The sequence below is a fragment of the Mesoplodon mirus genome, assembly GCF_964341445.2.
Source record: "Mesoplodon mirus genome assembly, chromosome: 5".
Classification (NCBI taxonomy): domain Eukaryota; kingdom Metazoa; phylum Chordata; class Mammalia; order Artiodactyla; family Ziphiidae; genus Mesoplodon; species Mesoplodon mirus.
Window position 1 is genome coordinate 42,363,885 of NC_138980.1, and position 22,739 is coordinate 42,386,623.

General features: G+C 54.0%; 2 protein-coding genes and 1 long non-coding RNA gene across 3 annotated transcripts; 2 read left to right on the forward strand and 1 right to left on the reverse strand.

The window, feature by feature from the left end:
• The first annotated feature begins 32 nt into the window (after positions 1-32).
• Positions 33-6,013, forward strand: WDR83OS (WD repeat domain 83 opposite strand). Its single transcript, XM_082623730.1, has 4 exons — positions 33-156; positions 4,811-4,916; positions 5,421-5,518; positions 5,613-6,013. The coding sequence occupies exons 1-4, from the start codon at positions 107-109 to the stop codon at positions 5,677-5,679; spliced, it is 321 nt and encodes a 106-aa protein (XP_082479856.1). The 5' UTR covers positions 33-106; the 3' UTR covers positions 5,680-6,013.
• Positions 2,221-6,735, reverse strand: LOC309805646. The gene is made up of 4 exons (XR_014294278.1): positions 6,520-6,735; positions 5,412-5,530; positions 3,934-4,059; positions 2,221-3,261 (listed from the first exon to the last, which is right to left on the reverse strand). It is a non-coding gene; the product is annotated as an uncharacterized lncRNA (long non-coding RNA).
• A 101-nt stretch (positions 6,736-6,836) lies between these two features.
• Positions 6,837-22,150, forward strand: MAN2B1 (mannosidase alpha class 2B member 1). The gene is made up of 24 exons (XM_082621385.1): positions 6,837-7,037; positions 7,728-7,830; positions 8,004-8,177; positions 8,539-8,732; positions 9,346-9,478; positions 9,699-9,844; positions 10,286-10,402; positions 13,282-13,367; positions 13,452-13,572; positions 13,652-13,730; positions 13,919-14,028; positions 14,285-14,392; positions 14,689-14,805; positions 15,952-16,125; positions 17,235-17,332; positions 17,415-17,532; positions 19,109-19,227; positions 19,318-19,419; positions 19,596-19,683; positions 19,862-19,942; positions 20,369-20,596; positions 21,053-21,208; positions 21,304-21,406; positions 21,895-22,150. The coding sequence occupies exons 1-24, from the start codon at positions 6,876-6,878 to the stop codon at positions 22,002-22,004; spliced, it is 3,027 nt and encodes a 1,008-aa protein (XP_082477511.1). The 5' UTR covers positions 6,837-6,875; the 3' UTR covers positions 22,005-22,150.
• The last annotated feature ends 589 nt before the right edge of the window (positions 22,151-22,739 follow it).

The following is a 22,739-nucleotide window of genomic DNA, read 5'->3' on the forward strand; positions in this document are numbered from 1 at the left end:
ACGGAAGCGCGAGGGCTGAGGGTGTTACTCTAAAAGCCATCCTCCGTTTCCATGCCGGAAGCCGCTGGAAGCTGAGACTCCCGCAGCGGAAGAGGTGCGACTCGCTATGTCCGCGAACAATATGTCGGACCCACGGAGGCCCAACAAAGTGCTGAGGTGAGGATCCTAGTTGTCATGGTGTTAAAAAACAAAACAAAAAAATTCAGCTATAAAATTTAAAGATATAATTGGATTTATCAAATGATTCATGAATTGGGCAGCATCCCATCTAGCAAGTAGAGGGGAGCGCTAAAGGGCTACAAAAAGGGAAAGGTTTTTTAAAGGCAAGGCAAGGAAGTCATAATCAGAAAAAAAGGGTGATTTCAGATTAGGCCATTTCCCTTTCGGGGGAAAAAGGGTCTTATTAGGTGGGATTACCTCGTCTCCCTTTTGGAGGATGGAGGGGGGAGAGGACCCATGTGACCGACTACCTCATTGGTGCTGACCAGAAAATTCCTGACTGACCGGTTAAGACTACATTTCTGGAGGAGGTTGAAGCTTCGGTTAGGTTAGGTATTGAGCCCTGCTTTGTTTGCTTGGCCTAGCATAAGGGACTCCATTTTTGGCCTGTGGTTTTCTCTTTAACAATGCCCCCTCCTCCCACCCTCCCCACCTTAATCAGACTCTCAGCTTAACTGAGAGATGTGAGCAAAACTTAAGGCATGAGTGCCACTCTCAGCTACTGCTCTGAGGTTCTTGCAGTTTTTCTTGTTCCTTTGTGTGCTAACCATAGGTTATGATGTTTTTGCTTAACCCCTGTGATAGTCACAGGTCCTGGCTGGCTTCAGGTTCACAGTTTTTAAGTTAGTCATTTTTTTGTTACTTTTCTGATGTTCGAGTCTTAAGGAGATCTTTTGCTTGGTGGTTAGTGGCAGTGAGTATGCATTTAAAGCTTTTGAGAGATTAAGTGCACCAGGGAGATTATTATAATAAACAAGATAATTCACAGTGTTTGGAGTGCACTTTGGAGCCATGGTCCCCAGGATCCAAACCAGGCAAAATCAAATACGTCAAAGAAAGTTCCCATTGGGAATTCCCTGGGGGTCCAGTGGTTAGGACTCCACACTTCCAATGCAGCGGGCATGGGTTCGATCCCTGCTAAGAAAAGAAAGTTCCCGTTGAAGGAGTCACCTTGCTCAGTGATTTTTTTTTTTTTTTGCGGTACGCGGGCCTCTCACTGTTGTGGCCTCTCCCGTTGCGGAGCACAGGCTCCGGATGCGCAGGCTCAGCGGCCATGGCTCACGGGCCCAGCCGCTCCGCAGCATGTGGGATCTTCCCAGACCGGGGCACAAACTCGTGTCCCCTGCATCGGCAGGCGGACTCCCAACCACTGCGCCACCAGGGAAGCCCAACAACTTGGAAAATTTTTGCTTGTGGTCTTGCTCTAAGGTCGTTTCAAAGTGCTCAGCTATGGTCACTGGCTCCATCAGACTGGTGGTCTCCCATCCTATTTTCTGTCTTTTTATCAATGCACTAATCTCAGGAGATAATCTGTTTGTAAATAGGGCAGCTAAGAGCAGGTTGAGTGACTCTTTTATATGGGACCAGAATGCCATAGGAGGAGAGCTTCCAAGAGTGCCTTAAAGTTGGCCCAATTCATCTTTCTTTGGTTTGCATGTTTAATAATAGACCGATCAGTTGGGGTAGGGAAGATTCTAGGAATGGCTTATAAAAGGTCAGGTGCTGTTTTGCCACCTTTTTCTGGTTGAGGATCTTGAAGATAATCCTCTGGGTTTTGCCATTTTGCTTCCTGTGTCCATTTGGTGCTTCACCAGGTCCTACCTGCATGTACACAAGCTGATAAAGATTTTGCAGCCTGGGGTCGAGGCCCTGATAATGACTCCAGATTCTTCAAAGAACTTTTGGGGTTCCTCCCTAGGTTTAGGAAATGCCTTAACTATGGCCCTTAGTTCCATCTTTGACCAAAGAGTGAAAGATATCCGAGGAGGTTCGTCTGCAACCTTGGGTAGTTCTCTCTTACCTGGTAACTGTTGAATAGTCCCTTCAGAGTGGAAAAGCAGTTCAGAAAGAAAATCAGTAAAACATGAGTACTCAGGTAAAGAAGGAGAGAGGGGCTTCCCTGGTGGCGCAGTGGTTAAGAATCCGCCTGCTAATGCAGGGGACACGGGTTCAAGCCCTGGTCCAGGAAGATCCCACATGCCGCGGAGCAACTAAGCCTGTGCACCACAACTACTGAGCCTGCGCTCTAGAGCCACAACTACTGAGCCTGTGAGCCACAACTACTGAAGCCCACACGCCTAGAGCCCGTGCTCCAAAACAAGAGAAGCCACCACAATGAGAAGCCCATGCACCGCAACTAAGAGTAGCCCCTGCTCTCTGCAACTAGAGAAAGCTCGCGTGCAGCAACGAAAACCCGACGCAGCCAAAAAAAAAAAAAAAAAAAAAAGCCTTATTAAAAAAAAGGAGAGAGGAGAGCAGTAGGAGTCATGTCAGCCCTTCCTTTTTTGTTTTAGGTACTTCTTGTGTTTCTGATTTTTCATTAGCCTTTTTGTAACCCATCTTTTTTTTTTTTTTGTGGTACGTGGGCCTCTCACTGCTGTGGCCTCTCCCATTGTGGAGCACAGGCTCTGGACGCGCAGGCCCAGCGGCCATGGCTCACGGGCCCAGCCGCTCCACGGCATGTGGGATCTTCCCAGACCGGGGCACGAACCCATGTCCCCTGCATCGGCAGGCGGACTCTCAACCACTGCGCCACCAGGGAAGCCCTGTAACCCATCTTTTAATGAAGCTATTTTGGAAACTTGAAGCCTTTTGGAAGCTTCCATATACCAATGAAAATAGGTATCCCATTCTGTTTGCTTAATTTGGAAACCCTCACTTTCAAGGGCACTTCTTTTTTTTTTAATAAATTTATTTATTTGTTTTTTGGCTGCGTTGGATCTTCGTTGCTGTGTGCGGGCTTTCTCTAATCGTGGACAGCGGGGGCTGCTCTTCATTGCAGCGTGTGGGCTTCTCATTGTGGTGGCTTCTCCTGTCGTGGAGCGCAGGCTCTAGGCCCCCGGGCTTCAGTAGTTGCAGTGAGTGGGCTCAGTCGTTGTGGCTCGCGGGCTCTAGAGCGCAGGCTCACTAGTTGTGGTGCACGGGCTTAGTTGCTCCGCAGCATGTGGGATCTTCCCGGACCAGGGCTCGAACCCGTGTCCCCTGCATTGGCAGGCAGATTCTTAACCATTGCACCACCAGGGAAGTCCCTCAAAGGCACTTCTGAAATAAACAATCTTGTCTCACTGACAAATTCCCCACAGTGGCCACTGTAATTCTAGGTTGTTTTTAGTAATATTTTGCCATTTTTGTAGATATTTACAGCTTTTGGGATTATAGTTCTTAGACATAAAAAAGGCAGGTGTGCTGATGGGTGGCATGCTTGATTCATTAAAGGTGAAAGCTCCCATCTCTCTTAGCTGGCTTTATCTACACAAAGCAAGACAGACAAACATGAATACCATAACATTCCAGCTGTAACCAGTTACTGCGGCCTGGCCAAGAAAAAGGCCCTGTGCGCACCACCACCAACTGCCTACACAGAACCTGGCGCTGGGGGAAAGGACTGAACCCGCAGACCCCACATGGGGATTGTGGGCTGATTCCAAACGAATGGGGAACCGCAGCTGCCACCAGCAGTGCCCAGCGTGGAACCTGGGAAAGGATCCCAAATAAACGGGGAACAGCAGACCATACCGCCAGCAGTTCCTAACATGGAATCTGGGAACAGAGCCAAGGCTGGGGGTATCCAACCAAATGAGGAACTGTGGTCCGAACTACCAGCAGCTCCCAACATGGAACTAGTGATTCCAGACAAATGGGGAACTGGCTGGAGAGCCAATTAGATTGGGAGTGACACAAAGAGAGCAGAGGTCAGAACTGAGAGAAACTTACCCATGGCTCCCAGAAACGGCGAGAAAGACAGTGGACTCAAAAAGGGGTTCATGGGTACCATGCTTCTGTTTCTCGTCCCCGAATGCTGTCAGAGGTTTAGTTTGGATCCTGTCGCTGCCACCAGATCTGTTGAAAAAACAAAATTCAACTGAGTAAATTTTAAAGATCTAATTGACAGGGCTTCCCTGGTGGCGCAGTGGTTGAGAGTCCGCCTGCCGATGCAGGGGACACGGGTTCGTGCCCCGGTCCAGGAAGATCTCACATGGTGCGGAGCGGCTGGGTCCGTGAGCCATGGCCGCTGGGCCTGCGCGTCCAGAGCCTGTGCTCCACAACGGGAGAGGCCACAACAGTGAGAGGCCCGCGTACCCCAAAGGAAAAAAAAAAAAGATCTAATTGACTTTATTGAAGGCTTCATGGATCAGGCAACATCTCATCTAGCAAGTAGAGGGGAGCTCTAAAGGGCTACAGAAAGGGAAAGGTTTTTAAAGACAGGACAAGGAAGTCATAAACAGAAGAAAGGATTATTTCAGATTAAGTCACCTCCTTTTTGGGAAAAAAGGGTCTTATTAGGTGGGTTACCTCTTCCTTTGGGGGATGGAGAGGGGAGAGGGGCCCATGTGACAGACTACTTCATTGGTACTGACCAGAAAATTCCTGACTGACTGGTTGAGACTACATTTCTTGGGGAGGCTGAAGCTCCAATTAGGTGAGGTACTAAGCCCCAGTTCAGTGGCATGGCCTAGCATAAATGACTCCATTTTGGGCCTGTGGTTTTATTTTTAACGATGGGAATGGGCCTCACGTTGTGGGTTGGAGGCCCAGGGGAGCACCTGCCCATCCTGGGGGCAGAGCTTGAGCACCCCTGACCCTGCTGCAGGTACAAGCCCCCGCCGAGCGAGTGTAACCCAGCCTTGGATGACCCAACACCGGACTACATGAACCTGCTCGGCATGATCTTCAGCATGTGTGGCCTCATGCTCAAGGTGGGCAGGGCTGAGTTTCCTTCCCGTAGCTCCGCCTGACAGTGGGGGAAGGCGTGGATTCAGAATGAAGCAGGACCAGTGCTGAGGGGGCAGGGCTGGGGTCATGCTGGGTGAAGAAGGCTAGAGCTGTTGGGGAAGCCAGGTGTCCGGGTCAGGGTGGCACATAGGACGTCAGTCTGAGGGTGGGGCCAGGCTTTAATGCAACTTGGTGGGGACTGGTGGAGAAAATGTGGGGTCCATAGCACGATGGGGGATGTCAAAGGCCAGGCTTCTTAGGCCTGAGGGGACATGGTGGGGTCAGAGATGCAGGACAGGGAGTAGGACCAGAACTCGGGTACCTGGAGTTAACTATGGGGGTCTGGAACTGAGAGACTCCTGGGGCTCAGGGTTTGAGCTGCATCAGGTGGAATTGGGGTTGGAACCGGTGCCTGGGAATGGCCCTTGTGGGGGCTCATTGGGGTGCCTCTCACCGACCTAACCCACCCATCCACCTACCTCTTCCAGCTGAAGTGGTGCGCTTGGGTCGCTGTCTACTGCTCCTTCATCAGCTTTGCCAACTCCCGGAGCTCTGAGGACACTAAGCAGATGATGAGTAGCTTCATGTGAGGCTGGATCTGGAGAGGGAGGGACTCCTGGGTGAGGGGAAGGGGACCCCAAGCCTATCCATCCTGGACTGACACCTCTCTCCCATCTCAGGCTGTCCATCTCTGCTGTGGTGATGTCATATCTGCAGAACCCTCAGCCCATGACGCCCCCCTGGTGATGTCAGCCTAGAGGGGTCACATCCTGGACCCCTCTATCCACCTTACGCCCTAAGCCTGGCCCGTGGCTGCTCAGCCTCCTGCCGTCAGCTGCAGTCCTGGGCTTACCTGCGTGAGGTAGTCTTGGGGCTTGCAGCTGGATGGAGGGAACCTGGCCCTGTCCTTGGGATCCCACTTCGCTGAAGCAGAGAGGGGAATCTCCTAGGCCTACCCCTCCTGCCTTCCTTCCCCACCCTGCCTGCTGTTGGGGGAGATACTATCCGTGTTTCTAGGTGTATCCACTCATTTTCTTGTTGAAACCAGTTAATAATAAATTTTTGCATTCTGGTTCTCTGAGACCTCTCTCTCCTTCTGTGCATTGTCATAACAGGCGGAAGGGCTCCAGTTCCTCCACTCAGTCAGGCTTGGGGTGGGGTCCCCAGTCTGGAGCATTTTGGTTAGTTCACTTGCTTATTTCACAAGACTCGAGCCTTAAGTCTGCTGCCAGAGACTGAACAGTGATCCCTGCCCTCTGGCAACTCAGCAGACAGCCCTGCTGATCTAAGGAATCTGTGCTTTGGTTTTCTTATCAGAGGAATGGGGGTATTGTCAGCAAATTGGATGGACTGGTAGGGACTGGGGGAAGGCATGAAAGACTGAGTTCTCCCCCACCTGCCGTGTTCTCACTCCTCATCAGAGGACACCGGTATCTCTCGAACAAGGCTGGATGCCTCCCCTCCCCAGCACCGTAACGGCGGTTACTTTACGTCTCCATGCATAGGACAGAACAGAGCCCCCGTTAACCTCTGTTCCTAGCCCAGAAAGTCAACGGAATACCCTAGGATCCTAGGCATATACTCTACCTCCAAGGCAAACACAGCATCCGTAGGAAAATCAGACCTCTGCGCCCAGGGGGACAAAAGGGCACTCGAAGTCCACATGGAGGCCACACAGAGGCCACGAGAGGCTAAAGGCTCGTCTGGCCGAACCAGCACCCCGAGAGTGGGACGCGCCCAGCGCCTCTTTGCGCTTCTAGCGCCCGCATTGTCCCCAGCGGTACCCAGAACTACCGCCTTGGCCTCGTGACGCGGCGGGCCACTCCCTAGCCCCGCCCCCCGGTGCCCATTGGCCAAGCTGGGTTCTGGAGGCGGGGCGTTTACCCGGCCCCAGCCAGGCCCGGGAACCCCCGGGAGGCGGCGGCGGCGGCGGCGTAAGAGCCATGGACGCTGACGCGCAGTCTTCGGGGGTCCGCGCTGGCGGCGGCCGGGGCGCGGGGGGGTCCCGGACGAGCTCCTGGGCGCTGTGGCCACCGCTCCCGCCTCTCTCCTTTCTCTTTTTGTTGTTGCTGGCGGCTCCCAGCGCTTGGGCCGCGGGATACCAGGTGAGCGCGGCCAGCGAGCGGAAATGTACAAGAGCCAGAGTGAAGCCTCCAGTAGGGTCCGGAGGTGTGGGTGGGTCTGTTTTGTGGGCGCCTAGTGAATGGTTGCTAATATGACAGTGTGGTCTGCGTGCATGCTTTGTGTCATTGAGAAGTCTGGCTGTGCGTGTCTGAGAATGGGGCTGTCTGGGTCTGCTTCCCTTGCTTTTGGACTTTGCATGCATTTACCTGTGTGGCTGGACGTGAGTGGCTGTATGTGTGGCGAGGACTGGTGGAGAGCTGGGAGTCAGCTGCCTGAAGTTCTAGCTTGGCTCCTCCACTTCCTGGCTGCGTGATCTTGGCCAAGTCACTTCACCTCTCTGATCCTCAGTGTTCTCATCTGAAAACTGGAGCTAATACCTCCCCCACCCCGCAGGCTGACTGCTTGGTATTTGCAAATGCTTAATAAACATTAGCTACTACTATTATTTCCCCAGGGTGTGAATGAGAGGTTCTCTGAGAAGTTGTGTCAGGTGGGAGTTGCATCTGTGACACAACTATGTGTGTCCTCCCTGGGAGGGCCTGGCCCCACCTGAGTCACTTGCCTCTAAATCAAGGCTCACCTTATGTCCTCTCCAACGCCCCACTGCAGCCTGCCTCTTAACCTTGGGGTTACTGACAGGGTATGTGTTTGTGTTTGGGGTCCCTGTGCAGACATGCCCCAAGGTGGAGCCGGACATGCTGAATGTGCACCTGGTGGCCCACACACATGATGACGTGGGCTGGCTCAAGACAGTGGACCAGTACTTCTACGGCAGTGAGTAGAGGGTGGGGACTGACCCCTAGGACTCCCATGGCCCCTCGGAGCCCCTCGAATTCTTTTTCAGCCCTGGACATTAGGGTGGGGGCAATGCCCAGCTTGGGCTCCTGTGTCTAGGAATATGCCCCTTGGCTTGCTGGTCCCTGACTGCCTCACCCCTATTCCCACAGTCCAGAATGATGTCCAGCACGCGGGCGTGCAGTACATCCTAGACTCAGTCATCTCTTCCCTGCTGGCGGAGCCCACCCGCCGCTTCATCTATGTGGAAATTGCTTTCTTCTCCCGTTGGTGGCGACAGCAGACAAATGCAACACAGGAAATCGTGCGGGACCTGGTGCGCCAGGGTGAGCCTGCCCTAAGGAAGTGAAAAGAGGAAACCAGCCTAGCTTCTGTTTCTACTACTCTGGCTTCTGAGATTTTTATCATACCAAGTGCTGCCTGTATGTGGCTGCACCTGCCTGGAATTTCTCTGTATTTGGAGAACTCCTGTGCGTCCTGTAAGGCCCCACCTCCAGTGAGTCCTCTGGAAAGCCTGCCATGCCAGGAGGCCTTCTGTTCAGTATCTCTCTACACTGGCCTGGGGGTGACCCTTCTTCGCCTCTCAGGCCTGGGCATGCAGGCAGGTCTTCTCGTCCCTGGCATCACCAACCCCGGCCCCACTCCTGTCCCTGACAGCTGACTTGGACTTTGCCCCTCCCGGCACAGGACGCCTAGAGTTTGCCAATGGTGGCTGGGTGATGAACGATGAGGCGGCCACCCACTACGGAGCCATCATCGACCAGATGACACTCGGGCTGCGCTTCCTGGAGGACACGTTTGGCAGCGACGGGCGCCCCCGTGTGGCCTGGCACATCGACCCCTTCGGCCATTCTAGGGAGCAGGCCTCGCTGTTCGCGCAGGTCTTTTCCTGGCCTCTTGGGCCAGCCCCTTCATTCCCTCTGACTCCTCCCCCGGTCACTCAAGCCCCTCCCTTCCCTGAAAGTTCACTCGGACCAGGCCCTGCCCCTGGCCCTCTGGCCCCTTGAGACCCTGCCTCTTGGGTGACCTGTGAATCCCATTCCTTTTCTGCTCTGGCCTTGACCCTGCTCTGCCCCAGCCTAGGCTCACCCCCCCACCCCCCGCACCCTCCTGTCCAGCTGGCTCCTCCCCCACTCCCCGACCCCACCCCGTCTGCTCTGATCCTGGCTCCTCCCCCAGTGGGGTGGCAGGCGATGGCCTGCCGTTTTGCAGCCGGTTTCATTACCTGTGCCATGACCCCGCCTCCCTCCCGTGCTTAGGCTGCGGAAGGTGGAGGTGGGTTCTAGCGTTGGACCAGCTCCCTCCCGGCGCTCCCGCAAGACTTCCGACCCTCCCCAAGTTCAAAATGAACTGGAGGGCCTCCCTGGTTTTAGACCTGGTTTTTCTATCCGCGCTCTGAAGGGGTGGCGGCTGGTGAGGAGAGGGCTATAGGCCCTTATTTATCCTGCCCTCTCCGGCTCTCCCATCCCGCTCCTCATCCTGCCCCACCTCCAGATGGGTTTTGATGGCTTCTTCTTCGGACGCCTGGATTATCAAGACAAGAGCGCGCGGAAGGAGAAGATGGAAATGGAGCAGGTGTGGCGGGCCAGCGCCAGCCTGAAGCCCCCCGCCGCGGACCTCTTCACCAGTAAGGGGGTGGGGTGGGGAGAGGGCCGCCCCCACGCTCAGAAGGGCCCTGGGCTTGGTTCTATAGCCAGCTGTCATTGTCTTGAAATTCTTAATAATTTAGGAACAAGGGCCCAGCATTTGCACTTTGCACTGGGCCCCGCAAATTCTGAAGTCCGTCCCCTGTGGGGCCTGGCAGGTCTAGGGGGTGGGGCCACCCCTGAGCCTGGTGCGGCCCACAGGTGTGCTCCCCAACATTTACAACCCACCGGATGGTCTGTGCTGGGACACGCTGTGTGCCGACAGGCCCTTTGTGGAGGACCCACTCAGCCCTGAGTACAACGCCAAGGACCTGGTCCATTACTTCCTGCAGTTGGCCACTGCCCAGGTAACCTGGCACCCAGAACCTGTGCCTCTGGTGTACATGCACGGGGCCCTTCCACCGGCCCAGGCAATCCCTAGCACCTCCTCACCATCCTCGGAGGAAGTTAGTATTCCGTTCACCATCACTATGCCCTCCTCCTGGATTTGTATGTATTCCTGACTAGAAATGCAGACCCCTTCACCACTGCACACCTCCACCATGATCATGAGACAGCATGGCACAGTGCCTCAGTACCCATGTCTGGGTGGTGAGCCCAAGAGAATTACTCAACAGCTTGTGGCTATTTTTCTGTATGTCCCTCTGCTCCCACGTGACACACTTCCACCCCTGCCCCCCATGCCTCTGTGCACCCACATTCTTGACCACATATATATCGAGACACAGCTGTCCACAGGGGTGGCCCAGGACACCCTGGCCTGAGGACACCCCTCATCCCACCTACAGGGCCAGCACTACCGCACCAACCACACTGTGATGACCATGGGCTCAGACTTCCAATATGAGAATGCCAACATGTGGTTCAAGAACCTTGACAAGCTCATCCAGCTGGTCAATGCCCAGGTGAGTGTGCCTACCCCGTGGGCACCTGTGCTTGTATCCCTGGGCCTTGGGTCACGTACATTATCTATGGGTGCTATCTTAGTTTTATATGGCTGCTTTAACAAATTACCACAAACTCAGCGGCTTAAAACAACAGAAATCATGTTATCTTACAGTTCTGTAGGTCACAAGTCTGACATGGGTCTCACTGGGCTAAAATCAAGATGTCAGCAGAGCTGCGTTCCTTCTGAAAGCTCTAGGGAAAAGTCTCCTTGCCTTGTCCAGCTTCTAGAGGCTGCCCACATTCCTTGGCTCATGGCCCCCTCCTCCATCTTCAAAGCCAGCAACATAGCAGCTCTCTGACCCTGCCTCTGGTGCTACATCTCTTTTTCTCACTCTCACTTCTTTCTCCTCCCTCTTCAACTTTTAGAGACCCTTGTGATTACATTGGGCCCACTAGATAATCCAGGATAATCTCTCTAGTTTAAGGTCAGCTGATTAACAGCCTTAATTCTGCAGTCTTAATTTCCTTTTGCCATGTAACCTAACACAGTCACAGGTTCTGGGGATTAGGACATGGACATCTTTTGGTGGCCATTATTCTGTCTACCGTGGATGTATTGATGTGGCCTCTGTAAATGGTCTGTGGCTGTGTGGGCAGGCATTCACTCTCCCATCAGCACAGAACCTCGTCTCCCCTTCCCCATCATTTCATCCCCAGAGTTGTCTACTGGCACAGTCTTTTTTATTTTTTTAAAAAAATTATTTATTTCTTTATTTTTGGCTATGTTGGGTCTTTGTTGCTGTGCGCGGGCTTTCTCTAGTTGCGGCGAGAGGGGGCTACTCCTTGTTGTGGTGCGCGGGCTTCTCATTGTCGTGGCTTCTGGTTGCGGAGCACGGGCTCTAGGTGCGCAGGCTTCAGTAGTTGTGGCACATGGGCTCAGTAATTGTGGCTTGCAGGCTCTAGAGCTCAGGCTCAGTAGTTGTGGCGCACGGGCTTAGCTACTCCGTGGCATGTGGGATCTTCCCGGACCAGGGATCGAACCTGTGTCCCCTGCATTGGCAGGCAGATTCTTAACCACTGTGCCACCAGGGAAGCCCTGGCACAGTCTTCAATGTCCTCACCTTCCACGCGCTCCCTGCACCACTGTTTCACCAAAAACAGCTCTCAGTAACGTCACCAAGGGCCTTCCAGAAGACATTTCCCACTCCTCCCCAAGCCCCTGGTCCCTGAGGAGGCTTCAACACCTTGACAACTTCCTCCTGCAAATACCCTGTTCCTGGGCTGCCAGAAGATCACACTCTTTTGGTTTTTCTCCTGCCTGCTCCTTCACACACTCCATCTTACTGGAAATGGAGTTCCTTGGTTCAAATCCGGGTTTTGCCACTTACTGGCTCTGTGACCTTGAGGAATGTTCTTAAGCAGTCAGTGCCTCAATTTTCTTATCTAGGAAATGGGCATAATGGTGGTTCCCAGCTGACAGGGCTATTGATGCAAGTTTAATGAGTTCATTTGCATAGACCGGTAGACCAGTGCCAGGTAAATAATAAGTATTATGGTTGTTTATTATTATTATTTGGGGCTGAAAATCTTCTGCTGCTTAAGACACCAGTTGCAACGTCTTCTTCTCCAGGAAGCCTTCACCAGGCCCCAGCCGAGCTCTTGCTTTTTCCTCTGTGCTCACAGGAGTCCCCACAAATACCTGTGATGATACATCTAGGCTGAATGTAACCAACTGACTGTCTGTTCAGTTTCTTTCCTCTGCACTTGGCTGTGAATACTGTGAGAGCAGGGCTAGTCTCTGGTTGTAAATTGTGTCCACAATCCTGAGCATGCTGCAGAATCAAGTGATTGTTTGCTCAGTGAACACAGTGTGTGTGTATGTAAATCTGTACATGAGTGTGTGTTCAGGGGTGTAGATGTGTGTTTGCACATAAAGGCATGTAGTCCTATGCATTTCTCTTCATTCACTCAAGTTTGTTTTGTTTATTTTTTAAATTAAAGTATAGTTGATTTACAATATTGTATTGTATTACAAATATTGTATTAGTTTCAGGTGTACAGCAAAGTGATTCAGTTATATATATTTTTTCAGGTTATTTTCTTTTATAGGTTATTATAAGATGTCGAATATAATTCCCTGTGTTATACAGTAAATCCTTGTTGCTTATCTACTTTATGTATAGTAGATTATATCTGTCAATCCTATACTCCTAATTTATCCCTCCCCCCCTCCCTTTCCCCTTAGGTAACCATAAGTTTGTTTTCTATGTCCGTGAGTCTGTTTCTGTTTTGTATATAGATTCATTTGTATTATTTTTTAGATTCCACATATAAATGATATCATATAGTATCTGTCTTTCTCTGACTTCACTAAGTATAATATTCTCTAGGTCATTCAAGTGTTTATTGAGCACCTACTGTGTACGAGGCACTGGGGACACAACTCGAGCAGAACAAACATCCTTTAACTCACGGAGGTCACCTTCTTGTTCCTCCACCTCCCTCAGTTGAAAGTGAGCCTCCATTCATTGTAACAGTTGTGTCATCTGGCAATAACCTTACAGTGCTGAGGAATTATTATTCCTGTCCTATAATGTCATATTTAGTTTTTCCATGAAAGTTTTAAATAATAAAATTCGAATTATTTAAAGTTTAGTAAAATCTCAGGTTTATTCTTGCATCCCTGAAATTCTTTCCAGGCTGGTAATATTTAGCTTTGGCCAACATTCATTTTCACACTTGGCCATTGGTTTGCACTCAAACTGTGTATTAAGAGAATCTGAACCGACTGGATGCATGAATGTGTGCACGTGTGTGTGTGAGTAGGTATGTGCACACTTGTGGGCTCCCCCCTCCCCGGGCTCCTGAGGGCTCACACACTGACACCTCCCCGCAGCAACAGGCCAACGGGAGCCGCGTCAATGTTCTCTACTCCACTCCAGCCTGTTATCTCTGGCAGCTGAACAAGGCCAACCTCACCTGGTATTTGGGGGGACTGGGGAGCCTGGGGATGGGTGGCATGCCCTGTGGGTCATGACCCTGCCCTCAATGCCGCTGCCGTTGCAGGTCGCTGAAAGAGGATGACTTCTTCCCCTACGCCGACGGCCCCCACATGTTCTGGACCGGTTACTTTTCCAGCCGGCCTGCCCTCAAACGCTATGAGCGCCTCAGCTACAACTTCCTGCAGGTAGGTGGGTGCCAGGCTCAAGGGGGTGGCTCAGGGGTCCTGACAGGCCTGGTGCCCCAACATACCCCCTGCTCTACAGGTGTGCAACCAGCTGGAGGCGCTGGCGGGTCCGGCAGCCAACGTGGGACCCTATGGTTCCGGAGACAGTGCACCCCTCAGTAGGTGTCCAGCGGGTGAGGGGACGGGGGCGAGGCTGAAGCTGGACTCCAGACCTCCACTGCCCCCTCGAGTCTATTCTTAAAGGCCCTAAGAACCCAGCCTGCCAGCACATGACTTTTCACGTCTCCTTGGGGTCGGGGGCCTAGAGCCCTGCGGAGACCTCACCTGGCTCACCGTCTGCCTGCAGATGAGGCGATGGCCGTGCTCCAGCACCACGATGCGGTCAGCGGCACCTCCCGCCAGCACGTGGCCAATGACTACGCTCGCCAACTTTCAGAAGGCTGGGGCCCCTGCGAGGTGCGAGGGCGGAGCCTGGGAGAGGCGGAGACAGGAAGGGGCAGGCCCTGGAGCAGAAGGGGCGGGGCCATTACGGGGCGTGGTGGAAAACAGCGGAGTGGTGTCTGGAAGGGTTCGTGGGGCGGGGCTTGTGGAAGGAGGGGCGGGTCCTGGGATGGGAGGGGCGGAGAAGGCAGGGGCGAGGCTGGGGGCGGGGCGGCGAGGAGGAGACTGCATGGGGGCCAGAGCATACTTTTCACTTTACGCGCCTCCCCAGGTTCTCCTGAGCAATGCGCTGGCGAGTCTCAGTGGCTCCAAGGAGGACTTCATGTTCTGTCGCAAGCTCAACATCAGCATTTGTCCGCTCACCCAGACCTCGGAGAGCGTGAGCCGGCCTGGACGGGGAGGGGCGGGGCCGGGGGACCGATTCCGTGGGTGGTGGGTGGGACGAGAGCCAGCGAAACCGCCTGGCGGCGCCGTTGGGCTGATGGGCTCTGGAGGCCTCAGCGGGTTGCTGATCACTCTGGGGCGAGGTCACTGGGGGCTCAGTGAAGCTGCGACAGGATGGAGACCAGTGCACCACTTGGGGGTTTGAATCACCCAGGGAAGTTGCTGCACATGGTGGGTGGGTTTGCAGAAGGCGTATTGTGACCCATGCCTGCTCTGACCCTCCCACCCCAGTTCCAGGTGACCATTTATAACCCCTTGGGGCGGAAAGTGGATTGGATGGTGCGGCTGCCTGTCAGCAAACACGTTTTCCTCGTGAGGGACCCCAGTGGCACAGTTGTGCCCAGCGATGTAAGACCACTCGACAAATATTTTTCCCTGAATACCACAACCCATGAATACCTAACCCCTTGGAAACCTCCCGCCATGGGCATTTCTCCCTTCGCCCCATGGACACTTCCCCCAGATTTATTTCCCTCCATGGATCTCTCCTTCCATGGACACCTCCCTCTCTTGGATACCTCCCCCTCCATGAATACCTTCGGCCCATTACTGTCTCTTCCTCTGAATATCTTCCCCCTCAACCCCTTAATATCACACCCCCTTGGGAACATTACCCCCTCTCATGTGTATCTCCACCCCCCCCTTTTTTAAAATGTATTTTATTTATTTATTTTTGGCTGCGTTGGGTCTTTTTTGCTGCACATGGGCTTTCTCCAGTTGCGGCGAGCGGGGGCTATTCTTTGTTGTGGTGCGGGGGCTTCTCATTGCGGTGGTTTCTCTTGTTGCGGAGCACAGGCTCTAGGCGCATGGGCTTCAGTAGTTGCGGCATGCGGGCTCAGTAGTTGTGGTGCACGGGTTTAGTTGCTCCGCGGCATGTGGGATCTTCCCGGACCAGGGCTTGAACCCGTGTCCCCTGCACTGGCAGGCGGATTCTTAACCACTGCGCCACCAGGGAAGACCTCTTACCCTTTTAAATATCTCCCCGTGAAAAAATTTCCTGTTTATGAATATTCCCCTCATCCTGGAAGGCCTCTTCCCACTAACCTCTTCGTCCGCCAAGAATCTGTCTTTCTCTCCCTCCCCTGTGTCGAGGATCTCTTCCTGAATTTACTCCCTTACTTCTCCCACCTCCCACAGTAGCTCCACCCTCCTAGTGGATTTTTCCCACCTTATGAATCTTTGCAATCTTTTTTTTTTGGCCATGCAGCTTGCAGGATCTTCGTTCCCCAATCAGAGATTGAACCCATGTGCTCCCTGCAGTGGAAGCGCTGAGTCCTAACCACTAGACTGCCAGGGAATTCCCTCTTTGCAATCTTTAACTCAGCATTTCTTACACTCGCATCGCCTCTGGGCAACTCCTAAATTTCTTCTCCCTATCCTGGAGCTCTTTCCCCTCCTCAAGTTTGACCCCCCACCCCCACCCCGTATGTGTGGTGTGGCTTTATATGTGTACTCACAGCTTCCTAACTTGGTTTCCTTCCTCCCTTACCCAAGGTGGTGATGATTCCCAGCTCAGACAGTCAGGAGCTGCTTTTCTCAGCCTCAGTGCCTGCTTTGGGCTTCAGCATCTACTCAGTAACCCAGGTGCCTGGTCAAAGCCCCCAGGCCCACATCCACCATCCCAGATCCCAGAAGCCCTGGTCTCGTGTCTTGGTCATCCAGAATGAGGTGAGACCCTATTCATATCCCCTTTCATTCCTGGGTGACAAATTTGAGATGTGGCAGTAAGCCACATGGACCCTCGGTCAGTGGGTCTTAGGTTCATGGTCTAGCATCATCAGCGCCCCATTGTGTGTCCTCAAGTGAGTGACCGTCTTCCTTTGAGCCTCAGTGTCCTCTCCTGGCGCTGTTATGAGGACCCAATGTAATCATGGGTGACACTTGACACAAATGTCAGAGCTGATGGAGGTAGGGTTTTGCAAATTAAGTGAGGCATGTCAGAGACTTGGGGGAGGGAGCCGTGTGGCCATTTGGGGGAAGAGGGATCCAGTCAGGTAGGGAGCAGCAGACACAAAAGCCCTCAAGTAGGCGGGTGTTGGGTGTTCAAAGAACACTCAGTGTGGCTGAAACAGGGTGTTGGGGTGGAGGTGATAGGTCAGATCATGTGAGCCTTAAGGGAAGGCTGAGGGGAGGACTCTGGCTTTTACTGTGAAGGAACCACGGGAGAAACAGGGTTGCATTAAGACTCTTGTGGGTCCTAGCAATTTGGCCTTTGTGGGTCCCTCCTTCCATAAAAATATGTTAAAAACTATATTTCATGATAGTATGGATATTAACATGAATATTAACCATGCAGACTTCAATATAATATATTCATTATTATTTCATTCAGGTTTTCTTCTGAACCTAGAAGAAATTGAGATTTATACCTTTCCATGGGCCCTAAAAATCTTGTGGGTCCTGGCACTGTGGTTCCTTTGTCAGTTGCATAAGCAGCCTGGGTCCCGAGCTGATGGGCTGTGATCTCACTTCTGGTGTTACAGGCACCTTTTGGCGGCTATGGGGGGAAAAGACTGGGTAGCGAGCATGGAAGGTGGGAGATCAGGAAGGGGTTGGCTGCAGTCCAGCAATGCCATTGAGGTGGTGAGAAGTGGTCAGATTGAGGGTAAGGTAGAAAGTGGAGCTGTTCAGATTTGCTAAAAGAGTCAGAGGTGAGGAGTGAGAGAGAGGAGGGAAGGGTGGGTGACTCCAGGGTTTTCTCCTGAGCCCCAGGAAGGATGAAGCTGCCGTTGGCTGAAGCGGTGGTCATTAATGTCTGTCCACCCTTTTCTCCCCAGTACATCCGGGCTAGGTTTGACCCGGACTCAGGGCTCTTGATGGAGTTGGAGAACCTGGACCAGAACCTCCGGCTGCCTGTTCGCCAAGCCTTCTACTGGTGAGTGAGGACCACCAGGTCAGGGAACAGGTGTGAGCAGAGCTGGGGACCCTTGCCTGACTCTCACCTGCCCTGGCCCCAGGTACAACGCCAGTACAGGCAACAGTCTAAGCTCCCAGGTCTCAGGTGCCTACATCTTCAGACCCAACCGACAGGAACCACTGCTTGTGAGCCACTGGGCTCAAACCCACCTTGTGAAGGTAAGGGGTTAAGACTGATGAGTGGGCACTTGGGGATGGGGCATGTGGGGTGTGTGTGTGTGGAGGGTGGTGTGCCATGTGTACAGTGGGGGGAGGATTTACATCTCCAACAAATAAGAAGGCAAACACCCGAGGGGAATACTTGAGGATCCTCCCACAGGGTTGATATTCATGGCTGGTTGTGTGACAGTCACGCCATGGAAGCACGTAGAAAGGCATTCACATCTGTTGTGAATGTCAAGATTATACTTAGATTTTGAAATTGGGGGTGGGGTGTTCCCATTTGGCCAACAGATAGGGAGAGCCAGGTGTAACTGCTTGCAGATTTCACCGAGGATCTGTGGTAGGAGGGGATTTTATCTGGGGTGGACATTTAAAGATTCACACTTGGATAGGGCTTCAGTGATTCTAACTTAGGGTGGATATTTGAGGGTGTATCTGGCTGGGAACAGGGGCTCAGGCTTGTGGGGTTTCCTGGGGCCTCTCGTTGACGTTTCCTCTTAGGGTGGGAATGGGGCAGGTAACGGAAAGCCTCACATTTGACATGATTCTCCTTGAGGCAAACACCTGCATACCTGGGTCACTGTATTAGGATATAGTTTTGCTTCCTGTAACAGAGTTACCCAAATTAACCATGCCTAAAACAAGATGGAAGTTTCTTTCCATCTAACGGAAAGTCCGGGCAGGTGGGATGGTTCAGTAGTCATCTAGTCTTCTATCTTTTTAAATTTTTAAATTTTTAAAAATTTTTGGCTGCGTTGGGTCTTCATTGCTGCGTGTGGGCTTTTTCTCTAGTTGTGGAGAGGGGGGGCTACTCTTCATTACGGCGTGCAGGCTTCTCACTGCGGCGGCTTCTCTTGTTGTGGAGCATGGACTCTAGGTGCGCAGGCTTCAGTAGTTGTGGCACTCGGGCTCAGTAGTTGTGGCTTGTGGGCTCTAGAACACAGGCTCAGTAGTTGTGGCACACGGGCTTAGTTGCTCTGTGGCATGTGGGATCTTCCTGGACCAGGGCTCGAACCCATGTCCCCTGAATTGGCAGGCAGATTCTTAACCACTGCGCCACCAGGGAAGCCCTAGTCTTCTAGATTTATTGCTCTACCCTCCTTAGCATTCAGCTTCCACCTCATGGCCCAAGATGGCTGCTCAAGCTCCAGCCATCACATTTGCATTTGAGCCAGTGGAAGAGGGAAAGGGGCAAGGAACATTGTTCACACCACTTTGACTGGGCCAAACATGGTCACACAGCTACTCAGAACCTCAGGGAAGATGAAACAGTACAGTCTATTCCCAGTAGCCATGTGCTAAGCTAGAATCCTATTCTAAGGAGGGGAGATAGGGTAATGGTGGGCAGCAAGCATGTATGCCAAACTCAAAAAATTACATGGCTATGACTGATGTACAAAGTGTGGACATCACACCTAGGCAGGTGGGGGAGGTGGGTGGGGCTCCCACGCAATTAGTGGGGTCGACCCTGATGTAGGCCTTTATGAGCTTCACAGCAGGGGCGGACATTTGCAGGGCTTACCTCTGCTCAGCTGCATGCTTACACCTGCCCTTCACCCCCATGTGCCTGCAGACAGCCTTGGTGCAGGAAGTGCACCAGAACTTCTCAGCCTGGTGTTCCCAGGTGGTTCGTCTGTACCCGGGACAGCGGCACCTGGAGCTGGAGTGGATGGTGGGGCCAATACCTGTGGGGTGAGTGGTGGAGGCTGGGAGTGGGGGCTGAGTGAAGGGCAGAGTGGAGTTAAAATGAGGCTCACCACCTTGCCATCCCATTGGGTATAGTGATGGCTGGGGGAAGGAGGTCATCAGTCGCTTTGACACTGTGCTGGAGACAGACGGACTCTTCTACACTGACAGCAATGGCCGGGAGATCCTGGAGAGGAGGTGGGGTGACTGGGGGCACTGAGGGGTGGTCTGTGGTCTTTCGGGGCCCAGGGCCAGTGGGGGCACCTGCTGATCCTAATGAGTGTGGGAGGGAGAGGGTGAAGGGGGAGTGAGGAGTGGGTGAGCGGGGAAGGGGAGCCAGACCCCGGGCCTGATCAAATCCCACCCCACCCCAGGCGGGATTATCGACTCACCTGGAAGCTGAACCAGACTGAGCCAGTGGCGGGAAACTACTATCCAGTTAACAGTCGCATTTACATCACGGTACCCATCCCCCATCCTGCTCCCCACATCTTCCTGACACCCCTTTACAGAGCAGGGGTTACCTCTCATTCTTAACATCTCCCAACTGTTCTCAGCAGTCTCCACCATCCTTGTGGGGCCTGCCTGGGGGCCAGGGCTGGCCGGCAGTGCAGCCCCTCACTCACCCCTTGCCCCCCAGGATGGGAACGTGCAGCTGACTGTGTTGACTGACCGCTCCCAGGGGGGCAGTAGCCTGAGTGACGGCTCCTTAGAGCTCATGGTGAGTGGTCCGAGCCCCATCTAAGTCAGGGTCCTCCCACCAGTTCCCTCCCTGGCCCCCTGCAGGACCTTGAAGCCAGTTTCTGTTGCTAGGTGCACCCCTCCGTTTGTGGTCACCGCTAAGCGGAGCCCTCCATTCCTATGTGAGACATTTACTCCGTGCTTTTATCCAATCCTTACCCAAGCCTCCCCTCCAGGCCCTGATTTGCCCTATCCACGCCCCCATTAGATCCTTACCTCCCTCTGTCCTAGTCCCTTGTTAGGTCGGATCCCCAGTTCTACTGGGGACCCCCTACCAGACCTTCGACCTCATCCGTTCCACCCCAATCTTCAGTTTTTCTTGAAATTCCCACTTGCTTTTACCCAATTTCTGGCCCAGAAATTGGCTAGAAGGACCCTCACCCTCTCCTGGCCACTCTCCCCGCAGGTGCACAGAAGGCTGCTGAGAGACGATGCACGCGGAGTAGGGGAGCCGTTGCTGGAGGAGGGGTCGGGGCTTTGGGTGCGAGGGCGCCACCTCGTGCTGCTGGACAAGGCCCGGACCGCGGCCGCCGGGCACCGGTTGCAGGCGGAGAAGGAGGTCCTGGCCCCGCAGGTGGTGCTGGCCCGAGGTGGCGGCAACCCCTACCGCCTCGAGGTCGCCCCTCGCACGCAGGTGAGGGGCGGTGGGGCCGGCAGAAAGAGGACCCGAAGGAAGCCTGCGGGGGTGGGGCGGGGTTGAGGGCGGATTTACCTAGGCTTAACTGGGACCCACCTCGCCTGCCCCTACCTGTCCTGGGGAGGACGTATGCTAGTCCAGTCCCCTTAGCTCAGCCCCGTCACCCCGGCAGCCTCGGCCCGGCCCTCTCGTCTACTCACCCCCTCCAGCCGGGTCTCTCCACTCTTCCTCCCCGCCCTAACTCAGTCTCAGACCAAATCCTTTCTGCCCCCAACCTGGCACCGCCCCGTTCCCTCATTGGCTCTGTCCTGAGTGAGCCCCGCCACTCCCCGGTAAGCCCCGCCCCCTCACCGCGCGCGGCCAAGGCCCGCCCCTCCACGCCGAGTCTCCGCCTCCTGACCGCCGCTCAGTTCCGCCTCTCCTGGCTCAGCCCCGCGCCACTCTTTCCCGCAGTTTTCGGGGCTGCGCCGAGAGCTGCCGGCTTCCGTGCATCTACTAACATTGGCCCGCTGGGGACCGGAGACACTGCTGCTGCGCTTAGAGCACCAGTTCGCCGTAGGGGAGGACTCGGGCCGCAACCTGAGCTCTCCGGTGACCTTGGACTTGACGGTGAGGAGGGCAGAGGTGGGAAGAAGACAGGAGAGAGGCGGGAGGGGAAACCCCAGCTTTGTCGCAACACAGCCCGGCCCATCCACTGCCCGCAGGACCTGTTCTCCGCCTTCACCATCACCGACCTACGGGAGACCACTCTGGCGGCCAGCCAGCTCCGGGCCCAAGCCTTCAGGCTCCAGTGGACACCAAACACGGGTGGGGGCCTGCCCGGAGCTGGGGGCCGGGTGGGAGGTGTGGGAATGTTGACCAGGTCCAGGTATAGAGCTCGAGGGCCTGAGTTGATCGGTGTTCGGATCTAGGTTAGGGATTTAAGGGACTGAGGTGGGTCCAGCAAACTAGTGGTAGTTCTTGAGGGTTTGAGAATGGAGTGCAGTCCCAAGAACAACATTTGAGAATCTCCGTCGGTGTCTAGTTCTAGAGGCAGACGTTGGCTTGACGGTCCTTGGGGTGGGACTTGTAGGTGTGAGGATGGTGACCAGGCACTGGGGAGGGATTTGGGGATCTGGGGGTGGTATCTAGGCCCTGGGAAGCAGTTGAAGGGTCTGCGAGTGAGGCCCTGGGGACGGATTTAAGGTGGTATGTCTGTGTTCAGAAGGGAGCACAGGGGTGGTGTGGGGTGGCATAGGGGTGTTAAGGCAAAGGAAGTCTACGTCCCTCACTCCTTCTCCCCTCCACCTTCCCAGGCCCCACCCCCCATCCTTCTCCCTCCCGGCTGCTCTCCACCACCATCACGCTACAGCCCATGGAAATCCGCACCTTCTTGGCCTCAGTCCAGTGGGAAGAGGACGGCTAGACCTGGTGGAGGCAAGATTCCCCCAGAGCCTGAGCCCACTCCTCCAGGGGTGGGGCAAACTCTCCCCCTTCTCTTGCTGCTGCTGCTACCACCAAGGAAAGCCATTAAAATGCCATTACCAAGAAAAGACTCAGGTCAAGGTGTAACTGAGTGTGGGGTTTTTTTTTTGTATTTTGAAGGCAGTGGAATTTATGACCCAGAAAGGTCAGCAAACCTTAGCTGACCCTTGACCCGATGCCTTGCAGGAAGACCACTTGCTGGTTTGAATCCTCTCACCAGAGTCTACACGGTTCACACCCCACCTCACCTACCACTCTGTCCTCCACTCCTGCTTCACTCCTCTGTCCACTAGGGCTGTGACACAGCTGTTTTTTGTTTTGTTTTGTTTTGTTTTTTGCCATGCCCTGCGACTTGTGAGATCTTAGTTCCCAGACCAGGGATTGAACCCAGGCCACGGTAGTGAAAGCGCCGAGTCCTAACCACTGGACTGCCAGGGAAGTCCCTGACACAGCTGTTTTGAGAAGCCACTAAGGGCAGGCTTGTGCTGGCTTGTCCTGGGCCCTGAAAGCCAGACATACCCCAGGGCCTCCCACACTCTACCTTGGGTCCCTGAAGGTGGGGAATCTGGGAGGTCTTGGGGTGGAGGAAGAGTTAGAGGCAGGTCCCAAAGTGGGGCCTTGGACAGGTGTGCTGGAGCTTCTGGCCTCCCAGGAGACAGGTAGAGAGCCTGGCATA

Bases quoted from the DNA above. Each gene is read 5' to 3' on its own strand.
- MAN2B1 (XM_082621385.1), top strand. From the start codon at position 6,876: ATGGACGCTGACGCGCAGTCTTCGGGGGTCCGCGCTGGCGGCGGCCGG. The intron at 8,178-8,538 runs GTGAGCCTGCCC...CTCCCGGCACAG, and splicing joins GCGGGACCTGGTGCGCCAGG to GACGCCTAGAGTTTGCCAAT. The intron at 13,573-13,651 runs GTAGGTGGGTGC...CCTGCTCTACAG, and splicing joins TCAGCTACAACTTCCTGCAG to GTGTGCAACCAGCTGGAGGC.
- WDR83OS (XM_082623730.1), top strand. From the start codon at position 107: ATGTCCGCGAACAATATGTCGGACCCACGGAGGCCCAACAAAGTGCTG. The intron at 4,917-5,420 runs GTGGGCAGGGCT...TACCTCTTCCAG, and splicing joins TGTGTGGCCTCATGCTCAAG to CTGAAGTGGTGCGCTTGGGT. The intron at 5,519-5,612 runs GTGAGGCTGGAT...CTCCCATCTCAG, and splicing joins CAGATGATGAGTAGCTTCAT to GCTGTCCATCTCTGCTGTGG.